This window comes from Pseudoliparis swirei, chromosome 4, assembly GCF_029220125.1.
Source record: "Pseudoliparis swirei isolate HS2019 ecotype Mariana Trench chromosome 4, NWPU_hadal_v1, whole genome shotgun sequence".
Classification (NCBI taxonomy): domain Eukaryota; kingdom Metazoa; phylum Chordata; class Actinopteri; order Perciformes; family Liparidae; genus Pseudoliparis; species Pseudoliparis swirei.
The window spans coordinates 8654504-8671400 of NC_079391.1; the positions used below are offsets into that span (position 1 = coordinate 8654504).

At 43.3% G+C, this 16897-nt stretch overlaps 1 protein-coding gene across 1 annotated transcript in view; it reads left to right on the forward strand.

Annotated features, from left to right (window-relative positions):
• Nucleotides 1-16897, forward strand: part of LOC130192607 (CUB and sushi domain-containing protein 1-like) — a 269833-nt gene that overhangs the window by 45684 nt on the left and 207252 nt on the right. Inside the window, exon 3 of the mRNA XM_056412699.1 lies at nt 15469-15581. Coding sequence (XP_056268674.1) covers nt 15469-15581 — 113 coding nt within the window. The remainder of the gene's footprint in view (nt 1-15468; nt 15582-16897) is intronic.

Here is a 16897-nt window from a genome sequence, read left to right on the forward strand (position 1 = left end):
GAAACAAAGAATAAATTGCTGCTATCTCTCAAAAAATTCTACTTTTCTGAAAAGAAGAAAGCTGCTCCTCTCTTGTGGACGGTCATGCTGTTTTACATTTGCTGAATGGACTTCATATAATGTTCATACCCCAAGATAATGTATGTTAATTTGAAACTTAAGTGTTTCAGTAGACAAAGTAACTACATTTAATGATAATTAACTGACAGTTATGGAGCATCTATAACTCCCAGCTGATTTGACCGTAGGTTTAACTCATTTTATGGGGATATTAGGAAATGTAAAAACATTTAGCAAATAAATCTATCAGTGTGACTCATAACTCTCTAAACCACACGTGTCAAACTCATGGCCCGCGGGCCAAATGTGGCCCGCCACGTCATTTTATGTGGCCCGCGACGGCATGAAATAAATATGATGCCTTTTCTTAAAAAAGGGAGGAAAAAAAATCTTGTGCTTTTATTTTGAAGGTCATTTTTTTTGCAGCGGACTGCGGTCTGTTCACGCTCCTTCATGCTGCGTTCAGCCAGAGGAGAGGCGAACCTTTGCGTTGCTTTACTAAATGTACTCGCGTGAGTTCAGTCCCCGGACTATTTGTCACGTTTTCTTCACTCGCGCTAGAAGCGCCGGAGAGGGGGCGTGGCTTATCGTGGCATAACAGCTCGTTACCACCATCCACCACGGAAGAAATACACACTCTTTGTTCTGTTGAGAAAGTCCCACACACGTCGGACCATCAAGCCCTCGAGTCTGGGTTCATAATATTACATATTATATTATCCGTAGCCGCTCGCAGCTTCTCCAGGAGCTGCGTCTGGATGACGGCCGCTTCCAGACGATCAATATCCTCCGTAGGTTCTGATTCAACGGCATGACGTCAGTGACGTCACGCGGAGCATTTCAACAGTCTCACCTACTTCTACTGCCCGAGTTTAAAAAATCAGCCCGACTGAGGCGCATTTTTTCACGCGCCCGGCGGACATCCAGACGCGCGTGCGTGTGCGTGCGTGTGTGACCACATTGACTTTGTATTAACAAACATCCCCAGTTCCCCTATTATGAATTCCTCCATCAGGTCTATGTTGTGGTCACTAAGGTTGAAGTGAGTGCTGCTTCATGTTGTTCAGTATTTATAATATAGTCAGAAGAAAAGTTAATGTTGAATATGTGAATCTTTTTTAATTACCCTTGTTTAATTTATTTAGAGTTTGTGTATAAAAGCTGCTCCTCAAGACTCTGACTTGTAGAGCAGCTTTATGTGTCATAGGTTCAGTGAGTGAGACATGAATTACATCTTTGAGGCTTTTTAAAACCAGACTTTTATATTTCATGTTTATGCATGAAAGCACTGTTTAGACATGTTTTAAAGTCTGAAGTTACTGAGTAGTAATGTATGTTGTATTACCTTGTGTCCTTAAGATTCACTTGTTGGTTCATAATTGACTGTAAAATGGAATATTACTAAATAGTTTTGTTGTGCATACTGTGGTATTCTGAACTCTCAGGTTCAAACTGCAACATCTTTTCATTAAATACATTTGAGAAGTTAAAAATGTCCCTCGATTTAGGTCTCAGCTTGTCATTCAGGGGTGATAGTGCGTCCCAAAGCCAGACCAGTAGAGAACCACAGCCCCAGACCAATAGAGAACCACTGCCCAAGACCAGTAGAGAACCACTGCCCAAGACCAGTGGAGAACCACTGCCCCAGACCAGTGGAGAACCACTGCCTAGACCAGTGGAGAACCACTACCCAGACCAGTGGAGAACCACTACCCAAGACCAGTGGAGAACCACTGCCCAGACCAGTGGAGAACCACGACCCAGACCAGTGGAGAACCACTGCCCCAGACCAGTGGAGAACCACTGCCCAGACCAGTGGAGAACCACTGCCCAGACCATTAGAGAATCACCTGTCTCAACTGTGACAAAGCTTTTAACAAAGTTAATGTAATAATGTTTGTTTGATCTTTGATAAAGTTAAAATAAATATAATGAAATTAAATAGATTTATTTTATAATATTAAATACATTTGCATATATAGTTATCAATTCATATAAGTACACCTAAATAAACAATAAACAAATGCAAAGACAGTTATTTAACAATATGTTCTGGAGTAGTTAGAATGATACCGTGTTACAGTTACAACCGGCCCTTTGAGGGCAGCCATGAGGCGGATGTGGCCCTCGGTGAAAATGAGGTTGACACCCCTGCTCTAAACCATCAATGCTGCAAAGTGGATTTCAGTTGTACCTCTTCACAAACAACTTCAAATTGATCACACAATTAAAAAAATATTATTTTTAGGTTCTGGGAGCACCGTGCCTTAGTTATGAGTCATTGGAAAGATATATTGTGGACAGTGGAAATCTGGTGTATTTTTCCTCTTCATTTAGCCCTCGTGTTCTACACCTCTGAGCTTCCCATCACAGCGTCTGTTTTTCAAGCTTCCCCGGAGCAGCTGGAGGTCAAGATCCTCGGTCAAGCACATTATAATGGTCCCTGAATAAGGCCATGTCCACACTGCTGTGGTTCCATTTTAAAACGCATACCTTTTGCTCCCTTTACACTGAGCGTGTACAATACGCTGGAGTTTCAGAGCACTGAGGAGTTTGGAAACGCTCCAGAGGACGGATATGTTTGAAAACTCTGGGGTTTACTTCCAAGTGTGGTCGGTTGTAAACGGAGAAGTTGAGAAACGATGGCGTAGACACCCGCGTTCGCTACTTGATTTGGGATTTACCAGTCCTGACATGTCCTTCCCTGATTCGTCACGCCTCTGTCACATGACTCTACATTTCCACCTCGTCGCCGGTTCAAGTAAAGACATTTCTGTTCCCTCTTTTCGCTATTGCTGTTCTTCCTCCGGAGTGACTGTTTTTAGACCGTCACGCATATACTCTGTGTCAGTGAATGGTCAAGTTATATGGATATGGACGGAGATTGTTTTTATAAAAAACGTATTAGTATGGATGCAGCCTCAGTCTTTTCTTTACTTCCCCTGTCAGGATTTGACCTCCTGGTCAGTGGATTTTAACCCACAACCGCCTGTTCACAAGCTTCCTCTGTGCCTCTGAGGTGTTCAAATCCAGAGGCTGAGAACAGCAGTCCTATAATGTTGCCTTGTTCAGGTGTGTTTGGTATACCGTAGGATGTCATGACCAACGCTAGAAAACAGTGCATAAAACCTGCTAAAAAGGAGAAAAAAATTAAAATATATTTAGTCAGTAATAGTCAATATAAATCCATCAAGAGAATAGCTAATGTCAATGCCACATTCATTTTGAGATACTTACCATAAGAAAAAAAGAACAGCAACATGAAAAACAGCAGCCTATGCAGCTCTTTTCAATGTGATGATATGAAGAATCCGCAGAGCCCTGCATCCCTTTCTAATAGCTTATAACAAAGCCCCCAAAATCCACTTGTGTATTTATATATATATATATATATATATATATATATATATATATATTGTAATAGCTGTGGGTGTCGGCGGGGTACGATTCAGAGCAGCACACAGGAGTTCGGTAAACTCAATAGATTATTTTATTTAATTGCAGAGAGTATCGCCGGCTTGTCGCTGTCGCGTCTCGGTCAGCTCTTCGCCTCTCTCGTTCACCAGCTAGCTCTGCTCTTATAGGAAAGACAACAGACCCAAATTGAGCAAGAACTTCATCACAATATTCTAATTTTCTGAGACAGTCCTGTATATATAATCATATATATATTTATATATATATATATATGTTTATATATACACACACTATATATATAGTGTATATATATACACTATATATATATATTTTGTTGTTGTTGTATGTAAACATGTCATTGCAGTGCTTTTTCATTTCAAAACTAGCTTTAAAAATGATTCTATTGTAGCTGTTATTCTCTCTCATCTGGTACATTACATAGTCATATTTAATCTCAAGTCCTTTGTAGAAAATTGTTGTCTATTATACTGACTATCACACTATAATTGTTTTTGTAAGACAACCGTTAATGTATGTTCACATTTATTGTTGTTTTGTTGTAATTTTATAGTTAATTGACTGTCCAGAATATCAAATCAAATGTGTATAATTCAACTATAGCTTCCACTTACAGCACGATGAAATGATCATCAGTATTTTGCTTTTGCTTTCGCCGCCTGCAAATTCTGGAATATGCTAAATAAGCCAAAAATCTATCATCAATTCAAAATAAACCTCACAGCGAACACTCGTTGAGATTGTAATGGTTTGAGCCAAAGTGCCCTAATGATTTTCCGATAATAACCATTATTACTTAAAGTGATGATTTTGAACATTAAGTTCATGCAAGTTTGACTTCACAGAAATAGCAAAGACTGCTTTGTCACGCAAACCTGAGGGGACTAGCATTGTAGTGTGCACTATGGAGAATAAGAACAATGTTGTATTACTAAATATTACATTTGTTTTTTTAATATGGTTCATCTGCTTTTTCCCCAAGCTCCCTACTGAAATGAAACAAAGCCTCTGAGCTTGTACAGGAAGCTGAGTCTGCCTCTACACACACATGGCATCCTCCTCTCACTGCAACACACATACATCGCATCCTTTTAATCACGGTCTGCCCTGTTCACTCTCTTGCTTCATGTCCGCTGCCACACAACTCACCTGAAAGCAACTGTCCCTAGCTACCACTGCTGTAGCCGCAGCTACTGATATGTATTCAGAATCTCAAAGAGCTCCACCTTCACCTCCACATCCAGCTTTGAGTCTTCCCTTATTGGAAAAAGAAAAATATATATTTTTCCCTGCTCCCGACTTAGTCTTTCGTTGAGGGGATCGATGAGGTCATAGTGTAGACACTTAACATCTAGGCTGCATATCTTTTACACATGACTCACTAATACAGTAAGATGCAGAGAAATGTCTGAGTTATGGAAATATTGTTTTTTGTGGGCCAAATTTACCAGAAGATTGCAAGGATATGCTAAAGGTCATCAAGCATTGATCCAGATATACATTTGCAGATTATAAAGTATACAGGAATTTGTGATGCTTTAAATAACTTCTACTGAAATTATTAAATTAGGAGTGTGTTAAGGTGAATTATATATATTTGTGTATATATTTGACAATACATTCACAAATGACTTGAAAGTACCACAATCCAGTCATTGAATCCCATTGTAACAATATGTCAGGTGGATAACAACACACTTTACACCAAAATACTAATACTTCCTTTGGGTGATTCATTTTCATGGTTTCCTTCTAGGTCTCCTTTATCATCTAAAACTATACCAGTTGCATTATTTAGAGAGACCAACTCGCTAACACTAACATTATCATATCATTTCCTTGTCTAATCTATAAAGGAATGGTCATTGTTAATGAAAATAACCCCGTACAACCCTCCAATCTGAAACGGAATCCTAGTGTTATAAGAGCCTTTGAACATCAGATGTCCCCAGAGGTAAACAGCTGGATAACGATGGGCAGTCAGACAGATGGACGGAGCAACAGAAAGACACAAATGCAGGCTGGCCGGGCAGTCGGTTGACTATGAAGACTCACTGTCTGGGATCACAGAGTGGCTGCGCGATTACATCAGCTGGTTGACTGTTTGGACAGTTGACCATTGGATGAACAATCCGGCTCACTTGTTTTTTGTGTACATGTCAAACAGCTCTAGGATCAGTTGGTCTGGCCAGATTGGGAAGGAGAGCGAGATCTCAAGTAAGTAGGAAGATAAGCGTCAGATGGAGAGAGAGACACAGAGTTGGACTGGGATGTATAATCCTGTTGGCCCATCAGTATAGTGACAGCTCGACAATTACTGCATGTTGCACTGCTGGTGGTGATTTCAAACCGTTCATTTGTGGATGAAATGCATATTCCAATGCAACATGGTTTCTTTCCTCAATCGATACATAATTTATTGATGAACTTGTTTGAGTAACATCTCCATCTCGGCTAATGCCAGAGTTTCTTTCAAGGCCTTCACAAGGTCGTCAGTAGCAGCCATAGTTGCTCCATAATGCAGTCGAATCAATAGAAGTCTCCACTTCTTAAATCTCTCACCAGTGTCAACAGTCCACCCTGGCCCCAAGAAGAAATGCTCTTGGGAGTTCATAGGCCCATGAAATATGAAAAAATGAAAGAAGCAAAGCAGGATCACAATTATTACTTATATCACGTCACCTATGTTTACATTTTATTTGTTGAGTGTTGAAATATTCATGCGAGCATGCAATCGCTGTCCCTTCATGGGCCACTAAGGTGATTTATTATAGCCCGTGAGCAGGCAATGCTCTGGTTGAGAAAAATAAAGGGTACACTGAAATGCAGCACACAACTACGTCACACTGCCAAAGAGAGAAATGTCAATCGAAATATATTGTGTCTATATAATGGGCTAAAAAACTAAAACATTAATGGGATGGGATGGATGAGGTTAGGGTTGGATGATTGGCAAATGTCACAATATAATTGACAAAATACATCAATATCGAAATCGAGACAATATTGTAGGGTTGAAGAGTTTTCACGAAATATAAATCGGTGAGATTTTTGATAAATCATCATTTATGTGGATAAAATGAGGAAGTGGGTAAAGGCAATAATATAACAGCTTGAACAGCCTGTTAAATTCAGATTAGGACATTGCAGGAAGAGACCACGCTTATGCCATATTAAGAAGTAAAGATAACCCAAATCTAAAACAGTATCTAGTCGCATATCACTATAAAAATGGTTTTGCCATGCAACTATCCATCCATCCATCCATTTTCATCCGCTTAATCCGGGGTTGGGTTTCAGTGGCAGCAGACCCAGCAGGCTGACCCAGACTTCCCTCTCAGCCGCAACACTTTCCAGCTCATTCTGGGGGATCCCGAGGCATTCCCAGGCCAGCTGGGAGATATAATCCCTCCAGTGTGTCCTGAGTCTTCCCCGAGATCTCCTTCCAGTTGGACGTGACTGGAAAACCTCTAAAGGTAGGCGTCCAGGAGGCATCCGAATTAGATGCCCGAACCACCTCAGCTGACTCCTTTCGATGCGAAACTCCAAGCTCAACTCCAAGCTCAACTCCAAGCTCCCTCCTGATATCCGAGTTCCTTATCCGATCTCAAAGGCTGAGCCCTGCCACCCTACGGAGGAAACTCATTTTATGACCCAGAGTTTGTGACCAAAGGTGAGGGTTGGAACGTAGACCGACGAGTAAATTGAGAGCTTCTCCTTCCGGCTCAACTCCCTCTTCACCAAGACGGTCCGGTACAGCGCCTGTTTCACTGCTGCAGCCGCACCGATCCACCTCTCGATCTCCCGCTCCATCTTACTCTCACTCGTGAACAAGACCCTGAGATACTTGAACTCATTCGCCTGGGACAGGCACTCAGTCCCCACCTGGAGGAAGCAAGCCACCGCTTTCCGGCAGAGCACCATGGCCTCAGATTTGGAGGTGCTGACTCTCATCCCCGCCGCTTCACGCTCGGCTGCAAAACGCTCCAGTAAATGCCGGAGGTCACGGTCCGAGGAGGCCAACGGGACCACGTCATCTGCAAACAGCAGAAAGGCGATCCCGAGACCCCCCGAACCTGACATTCTCCACCCCCAGGCTGCGCCTAGATATCCTGTCCGTGAAAGTCACGAACAGGACCGGTGATGAAGGGCAGCCCTGGCGGAGGCCAACACCCACCGGGAACGTGTCTGACTTAATGCTGAGGATACGAACACAGCTCCTACTGCAGGCGTACAGAGACCGGACAGCCCGTTGCAACGAGTCCGGAACCCCATACTCCCGCAGCACCCCCCCACAAAAAAAACCCAGAGGGACCCGGCCGAAAGCCTTCTCCTAGTCCACACAATACTTGTAGACTGGTTGGGCAAACTCCCAGGACCCCTCCAGTAGTCTTGCGAAGGTAAAGAGCTGGACCACAGTTGCACGGCCTTGACGGAATCCGCACTGCTCGAGGTTAACAGGTCATTACTATTAGGCAACTACACAAGTTAAAACTGTTTAATCAATACAACATAATCTAAAAACTAAAATACAGTGTTGTAGAATAATGGTTCATAATTATTTACAGTTTCAACGGTGTGTTTCCTAAATTTACTCACAGAAATTGCAAAACTATTAGCATGACCTACCCTCTACTGGTTTATCCAGCACACAACATGTAATTAGCCTGGCCACAGGGAGCTGAATGCAAAGACTTGCTCAGTAATCAAACTTCATACAAACTTAAAATAAAAATAGGTGCCAGACATGGCTGTGGCTAAGTAAAGAAAACATCATATTTACACCTATTAGAGGCAAAGCCTTTTTCCTCCTCCTCCTCCTCCTCCATTGCATCTCACCACTCCGTTCTGTCCTTCCATTTCTCTCCTCTTTTCCCTCCACCTCTCTTTCTGTTTGTCCCTTTTTGTGTGCTTCCTCCTTCTCTGTTCTTGTCTATTCTTTGTGTCCTTGCTTTGAGGCCACAGAATTAAAGTCCATCATTTTTCACCGTGCACTGTTAAATGACTCACACTTGTGTGTCCTTCCACCTTTCTTTCCCTTTGGCTTTATCCAAATAATTTTTTTTCTTCTCTTTTCCACTTCTCACTTTCATTCTCTCCTTTTTTATGTTCCCTCCCAGCCCGCCTCGCGGTTCACCGAGCAGACTTTTTAAAATAACGAAGATTCATTTTTGTTATGTCCTGATTACATCAGCACTTGAAACTTGTGTTAATGTTTGTCTTTCTTTTCATTTAATTTTTCCCTCTACTTGCATTCCTTTTTGTCTTTGTTTCTCCTCACCTTTCACGGTCGCATACTTTTGTAGTGTTTTGTAAGGACTGTTGATTAATCCGAACTTATGTCCAATCATTGTTCTCCTGATTTGGGTATATCAAAAGCTACTTGACTCTGTACTTCAGTTTGCTCGCTCCGATGTAAGCAAATTTGCTCCAAAGCAAATTGGTGTCACTTAATGCTTTTTCATTTCCTGCTCTACTTAAACACAATTAAATGTAAAAGTGAAATGATCGGTTCATTTCTGTTTTGGTCGCTGCTTGTTTGGGGCAGCAGGAAAAGTAAAGGTAGCCCAGGAGTCCTTCAGAGTTCCTCGTTCATGTTCTGCACCTATTCCTGGGGGAGACCCAGGCGTTCCCACGCCAGGTAGTATACTCCCTCCAGTGGGTTTTGGGTCTGCCCCGAGGTCTCCTCCCAGTGATACGTGTCCAGAATAGATCCACAGAGAGATATCCATGGACAGTCTGACCGGATTGTAAAGTCATCTCAGCTGGGACTTTTCAATACAAGGCAGCTGTGGTTCCCGCGGTACTTTGGCCTCCTAAAGGTGTTCATCCATTCTACAGTGGAGGATTAGGGATCATGCTTTGCACACTGTAGATGTACTGGGAACATTATATCTTTACCTCTAAATTCAGAAGATACTTGAAATCCTTCATTCTGAGAAGAAAATGAAATCGCATTGTGTGTGTTTTAATCCCACCTCCTCTGTGCTTTATTTAAAATAGCTTTTGTGACTTTTAGTGCATCTCCGTGTGCTTCACTAACTAGCTCATTTGGTTTGGGTTGCATTTTAGTTTTGCTGCTGCAAAGTTTTACATTTTTGCAGCGGAAACATTTGTTTTTACACTCAACACTTGCAATGATGAAGGCACTTGCAAATGACACGGTAGTACAACATGTAAACCATGCTTTTGTGTGCCATCGGGGCAGGCTGTCAGATCCTGTTGCATTATAATGAATGCTTTTTAAAGGGAATCGGGCGCTTGGAGAACCGACACAAAATTCCTTTTAGTAGCTTTCGGCTGCATCTCTGTCTACTGCATTCCTATACTTATAAAAGTGCAGGACGTTTAATTTTTTTAGCTTGCATTGACTTAACCTTGGAAATGATTTCCCATGCCAGAACTTCTTGTCATAATATGGATATCACAAATTAGTTTCTCTACTTGTATTGTTTCTTAGTTATATAAACACTTTAATCTACATTATGTTGACTTCTACGTACGGTAGGCAATTCAATACACTATTAATCTTTTCAAATTTCAGCCCTTTGAGCTTTGCATTATCTCCTCCCTTTTTCTCCTCCCTTAATTGTTTAACCAATAACTCGCAATTAAAAAACAAAGGGCTGTGTTAGCTCAACCTCTGGTGTAATCAAGAGCTCACCTTGCTGTATCAGGGTAAAAAAATCAACAGACTTTTCGATCACACAAGTGTAATTAACTCAATTGCAGCAAGTTTTTCGAGGCATGGGTGGTTATCATGAGTGGATCTTGTGCACTATAGCTCAGTGGCACTTCAATTCATATAGTTTATTTTTAGAGAGTGGCAAATAAATCACTCTGCACTCTTTTTCTTCAATGAGGAAGATAGCCGACATCCGAGTAGTGCAGAGTCCGAATATCACAATGTAGAAAGTCTAAGAGGGACCCGATCTCAGGCCAGCAGGACTCTCTATGGCTTCAGGGCTCTAGGTCTTAACCACCACATCAACAGTGAACACAATCATGTGTATTTTACTTTCATATCATGTGTGTTACGACCTCAGACACTTAGGAAGTAGGACCCAATTGCACGACCCGGGAGACAGAGATAAAGTATTTGTAAGTACTTTATTTTTCGGTTCTGCAGTGAACAAGATGAAAGCGCTCCGTGTGAGCGCTCACGTGTGGGATCAAAAACTTTTCAAGAGCATAACATAACCCGACCTGATCATGGCAAAAGACCAGACGAACTGACAAGGAACACTGGGAGACAGGGGAATTTAAGCACATGGTAACAAGACACAGGTGGGACCAATCAGGGCGGGCTGACACTGATGAGCATAGGAGACAGGTGTGATGACAGGTGAAAACAATCAGGAAGCCTGGAATGAGAGAAAGCGAACATAAATGACATGAACCTCTCTAGCATATCTGTCGGTGCACAACAGTACTTCTAGGGCCAACTCCTGATGGCCCAGGCTGATTGTAAAAGTCGTGGATAAGAGTCTTGTCTACGATAAATGAAGCAGCTATCCAGCTTCTAGCCTCAGGACCGTAACCCTTCCAGTCTACCAGGAATTTTGCCCTCCCTATTACGGACCTCCAGTAGCTTACGGACTTGCCCCCTTCAAAGAACTGGGGCGGTGGAGGGGCTTGAGGCGCGGGAACAGTGTCACACACCGCTTGATCTTACTTACTAACGTGGGTGCACTCTCAAGGTCCTGGGAGTTGCAAGCCCGGGTTGATGACTCTGGACACTGGAAACGGACCCACAAATCTCGAGCCAGTTTCTTTGAGGCGACATGGAGTGGTAAGTCTTTGGTAGAGAGCCAAACCTTTGGCCTGGACTGTAGGAGGGAGCGACCGATGAACGTCCGCAACAGCCTTCATCCGAGCTGAACTGGAGAAGAGACTCACCAGCCCAAACTCTGATCATGGCATGTGCCGATGGAACCCTCACCTCTTCCTCGTTGTTAGGGAAAAGTGGAGGCTGGAAACCATTGACACAATGGAATGGAGAGAGACCTGTGGCCGCCTGGAAGGGTATTGTGGGCAACCTCGACCCATGTGAGGTGGTCACTCCAGGTGGTCTGGTTCGGGGAGCGAGACAACGTGGCGTAGTCTCTAGTTCTTGGTTCAGCCATTTGACTGAGGGTGATATCCTGATGACAGGCTGACGGTGGCACCGTCGACAAAACTCTTTCCAGAAGGCGGAAATGAATTGTGGACCCTGTCGGAAACAATGTCATTAGGAATCCATGGATCCTGAACACGTGATTCATCATGACCTCTGCGGTGACTTTGGCAGAGGGAAGCTTGGTCAATGGGATGAAGTGAGCCATCTTTGAAAATCGATCAACCACTGTTAGAACCGTAGTCTTGCCTCTGGATGAGGGAAATCCTGTCACAAAATCCATCGAAATGTGTGACCAAGGACGATGGGGAATCGGCAGGGACTGTAGAAAGACCATCTTATCTTGAGATGAGGTCGTATTACACCCACACACGACAAGCCGCTACATACTGGCCCACATTTTTCTTCATGGATGGCCACCAGAAACGTTGTTGAATCCTGAACATTGTTCTTGCTACTCCCGGATGGCACAAGCACAGATGAGTGAGCCCAGTGGATGACCTTGGAGTGAAGAGCCTCAGGAACAAACAGCAGATTGTTGGGACACCGCTAGGGCTGATTCATGACATTTGCCTCTTTAACGCCTGACTCCACTTGCCAGGAAAAGGCTCCGATCACCCGGTTAAGTGGAAGGATGGTCTTGGGCTCTACCGCAGTGGTTCGGGATCGTAAAGACAGACAAAGCATCGGGTTTTGATTCTGCGACCGGGACGAAAGAGAGTGTGAAGTTGAATCTACTAAAGAAAAGTGTCCACCTGGCCTGACGGGAGTTGAGACGCTAGCCTTTCTTATATATTCTAGATTCTTGTGATCTGTCCAGACTAAAACGGTTGCTCTGCAGCCAGTGTCTCCATTCCTCGAGGGCAGCTTTACAGCTAACAATTCCTTGTTTCCCACGCTATATTCCGCCTCGTTGTCAACTTCCGCGACAGGTAAGCACATGGATGCATCTTGTTGTCTTCTGCAGAACGTTGAGACAGTACTCCTCCAATTCCCTCATTGGAAGCATCCACCTCGACCATAAACTGGCGCTGGGGATCTGGAATGGTGAGTATGGGAGCTGATGTGAATCTATCTCTGAGAAGTTTGAAAGCAAGATCCGCCTGGGGTCCACTTGAAGGAACCTTAGGAGAAGTCAGAACATGCAGAGGAGCAGCAACAGAACTGAAATTCCTAATAAACTTCCTATAGAAGTTAGCAAATCCTAGGAACTGCTGAACCTTTCCTGGAGTCTGGCCACTGGGATACTGCACTGACTTTCGCAGGATCCATTTGGATATGATTAGGTGAGACTATGTATCCTAAGAAAGACACCTCTTCTGTGTGGAACTCGCACTTCTCTGCCTTGACATATAGCTGATTATCCAGTAGTTTCTGCAAAACTTGGCGGACATGGTTAACATGAGATTTAGCGTCTGGGGAGAAAATCAGTATGTCATCCAGATACACAAACACTGAAATATTCAAGAATTAAACCTCATTCACAAAAGCTTGAAAACAGCCGTGCATTGCACAGTCCAAAAGGCATTACCAAGTACTCATAGTGACCATTCTGAGTGTTGAATCCAGTCTTCCACTCATCCCTTGTTTTATTCTAACCAAGTGATATGCATTTCTTAAATCCAACTTGGTGAATATCTTGGCCGTTTGAAGAGTTCAAAAGCAGATGACATGAGTGGCAGAGGATAGCGGTTCTTCACCGTAATGTCATTTAGTGGACTGTAGTCTATGTCTCAGAGACCCGCTTTTCTTTTCCACAAAGAATCCGCTCGGCTGGAGACGATGAAGGACGGATAATCCCTGATTTGAGTGAAGAGGAGATGTATTCATCCATTGCTGTTCTCTCAGGTCTCAAGTCTCCCTTGGGAATGGGGGCTCCCGCACGAGATCAATGGGACAGTCAAAATCTCGGTGAGGAGGTAGGCTTTAGACTTGTTAAAAGCTTCTTTAAATCATGGTAACAGGAAGGTACCTTCTGTAGATCAGGATAGTCAGGGTGATCTATAATGATCCTACTAGAGTCTGTTGGTGCATTAACAGGTTGCCAATCCTCTCCCATTCCTTAACTTTCCTGAAGGCCAGTCTATGTGAGGATTGTGGATCTTCAGCCAAGGAAACCCCAAAATAATCGGGTACTGATTCGACTCAAAATATGAAATTGCATGCTCTCGGTATGGTCCTTATTTATAGTAATCCGTATGGGCTCAGTGCAAATGGTAAACTGTGAACAAGCGCGCCGCCTAGGGCACACACTAACAGGATGAGATAAGCGGACAGTTTTATCTTTAGCTGTTTGACTAGGCCCCAGTCTATAAGGCAGCTTTCGCGCCCTGAGTCTATTAACACACCCTGGTCAATGGTCTGATTGTTAATACAAATGTCTACCTGAGTAACAGGTCGAGGAGGGAAGTCTGGGAAACTTGCTCACCAGCCCTCCTTTGACTGGTGAGCACGATCTTTGTTGATGACCCGCTGGCCGCAGTGAAACAGCAACCTCCCAGAGACGGCGCTGCCTCTCCCCAGAGAAAGCCTGGTTCTTCCAAGCTGCATGGGTTCACCGGAGCATTCGGGTGTAGTCCTCTGATGGTCCGGTAACATGAGCTGGAAATCCTCCGCTGGCGGCGCGACCTCCGAGGCATCTGGAAGCTGGGAATAACATCTCGGTTCGTCGCGCCCTCTCTCTTCTTCCCGAAGGGTTATCGATCCGGATGGCCACAAGGATTCCAGATCCCGGTGTTCCAGTGGAGCCAGCTGGTCCTTTATCGGTTTCGAAGTCCTGTCATGAAGGCGCCACGAAGGAACATTCCATCCGCTGTCCGCTGCTGCAACTCGATGGCATAATCAACCACCTGACGGTTGAGCTGCGTGAAACAGTCTTCTGCTGGCCTCCGTAGCAGGCGATGAGTGGTCAAAATGCGCCTCATAGTCTCTATGAAATCGGCCAATGAGTAACATAGTTCGGTGTCTCTAGACCATTCTGCAGTAGCCCAGGCTGCAGCTCTTCCCGTTAAATGAGACACAATAAACGCCACTTTACCATGCTCAGATAAAAAGCTGCTGGGTTGTGTTGAAAATGCAGATCACACTGTACCAGAAAGGCTCTGCAATTAGAGTCTCCGGAAAAGAAACAGCCTGACCTGGGTCGTCAGCTGGAGTATTGACAGGCAATTTCAACTGTGGATGACCCAGGGAGGAGCAGTCTGTTGATGAGTGAAAAATTATTCATTTGGGCAACCAGTTGTTGCATCTGTGTAGATAATTCTCAGCTCTTGTATTTCCGGCTGACTTTGTCCAGTTTTTCCGTGATGAAAAATCGTCACGCCTGTACCGACAGAGGCGGCGCGCGTTCGTTTGGCCTGCTGGGGTCCATAATGTGGTCAGTTGTTCTGTTACGACCTCAGACACTTAGGAAGTAGGACTCAATTGCACGACTCCGGAGACAGAGATAAAGTATTTGTAAGTACTTTATTTTTCGGTTCTGCAGTGAACAAGATGAAAGCGCTCACGTAGTGAGGGATCAAAAACTTTTCAAGAGCATAACATAACCCGACCTGATCATGGCAAAAGACCAGACGAACTGACAAGGAACACTGGGAGACAGGGGAATTTAAGCACATGGTAACAAGACACAGGTGGGACCAATCAGGGGCGGGGCTGACACTGATGAGCATAGGAGACAGGTGTGATGACAGGTGAAAACAATCAGGAAGCCTGGAATGAGAGAAAGCGAACATAAATGACATGAACCTCTCTAGCATATCTGTCGGTGCACAACAATGTGTGATGCTGTCTTATTGTTTGATTCAACAGTCAACTGTCTTGCTGTGTTTCAGAATCATTTCTTTTGTTTTTCTCAGGTTGTCAGGATTCATGCTGCCATCCCCCATCGTCAGCAGTGGATCTATATTGGCCTTGTGGTTTACCACAGACTTTGCTGTCAGTGCTCAGGGCTTCAAGGCTGTATACGAAGGTAAGCCAATGTGTGGATGTGCATTGTGATGTGTCAGTGCTGGCTAGGATGCAAAGACACTTTTTGAGTTAGTAGTGATGTCTTGCGGGGTGGTTGAACTGATTTACGAAAGTTTGTACACAACAGTGAGTTTAACCCTCCTGTTACCTTAGGGTCAATTTGACCCCATTCAATGTTTAATGTTGGTGTTCTTTCGGGTCAATTTGACCCCAGGCTGTTTTTCACTGTGTCAAACAAATACGAAATATCAACTTTTTTATATATTTAAAGGGCTATTTAGGTAGTCAACAAACAAACATAAAGTACCTCACACTTAAACTTGGAAAACAATATTAATTCTAATAATTTTCTGGAGGTTTTAATTGCTGGGGTCAAATTGACCCCAAGGGTAAAATATGTCAGCAAATATAAAGGTAACAGGAGGGTTAAACATTGAATGGGGTCAAATTGACCCTAAGGTAACAGGAGGGTTAAAGAAATGCATTAAAGGCCCAGTGTGTAAAATGTAGCGGCATCTAGTGGTTGGTTGCAGATTACAACCAAACTAAATACCCCTCAGCTCACCCCTCTCTTTCCATGCAAGTTGGAAAACTACAGTGGCCTTCAGTTAGGGAGAGTTATCTCTCAGATTTGTGTTACAACTAGAAATAATCTGCTATATTTATTTTGAATAAATAATTGCTTTTAAAATTATTCATGTAATTAAAAAAAAAACCTTCAGAACAGGATTAGGATATATATTTAAAATATATTTAAATATTGTTTCTAAAGCAGCTATACAGTTATAACATAATTACAACATACGTCATTATAATCCCACTGAAAACAAGTGTAAACAGTTAATCAAATAAATATCACTTCTGAGTGTAGTTTATAAAGAATGATCCATCAGTATTATTCCTCCTGTCTTCTCTCTGCCTGGCTGCTTTGTCTCTGCCAGCAGAGAAGTTTAAAAAAAAGATTGTGCGTGCTGTGCTTGTTTAGACATAGTGGAGTTGGCCGATTGAATTAGGTTTCACTATTTTTTTACATGTTCACAGATATATTGATAAAGTATTGGCTTTTTACTCACAAATATTGTATTGCACGTCTAGTTGTCATCAATTTATATCCTTTACTTGGTTCACCACCGCAGCCTTTCTGCTCCTGTGTGCTTGTGTCCATGTGTGTGAGTGTAGTTCGAGCAGCTCAGTGTAACACAGAGAGCAGAGCAGATGCTGCAGCGTGACGATACATTATATCAAAACATTAAAAACGCGTGCAAACACTTTTACAGTTTATCCATAATCCGGTAATTTAGCAACGGGTCCCGTTTA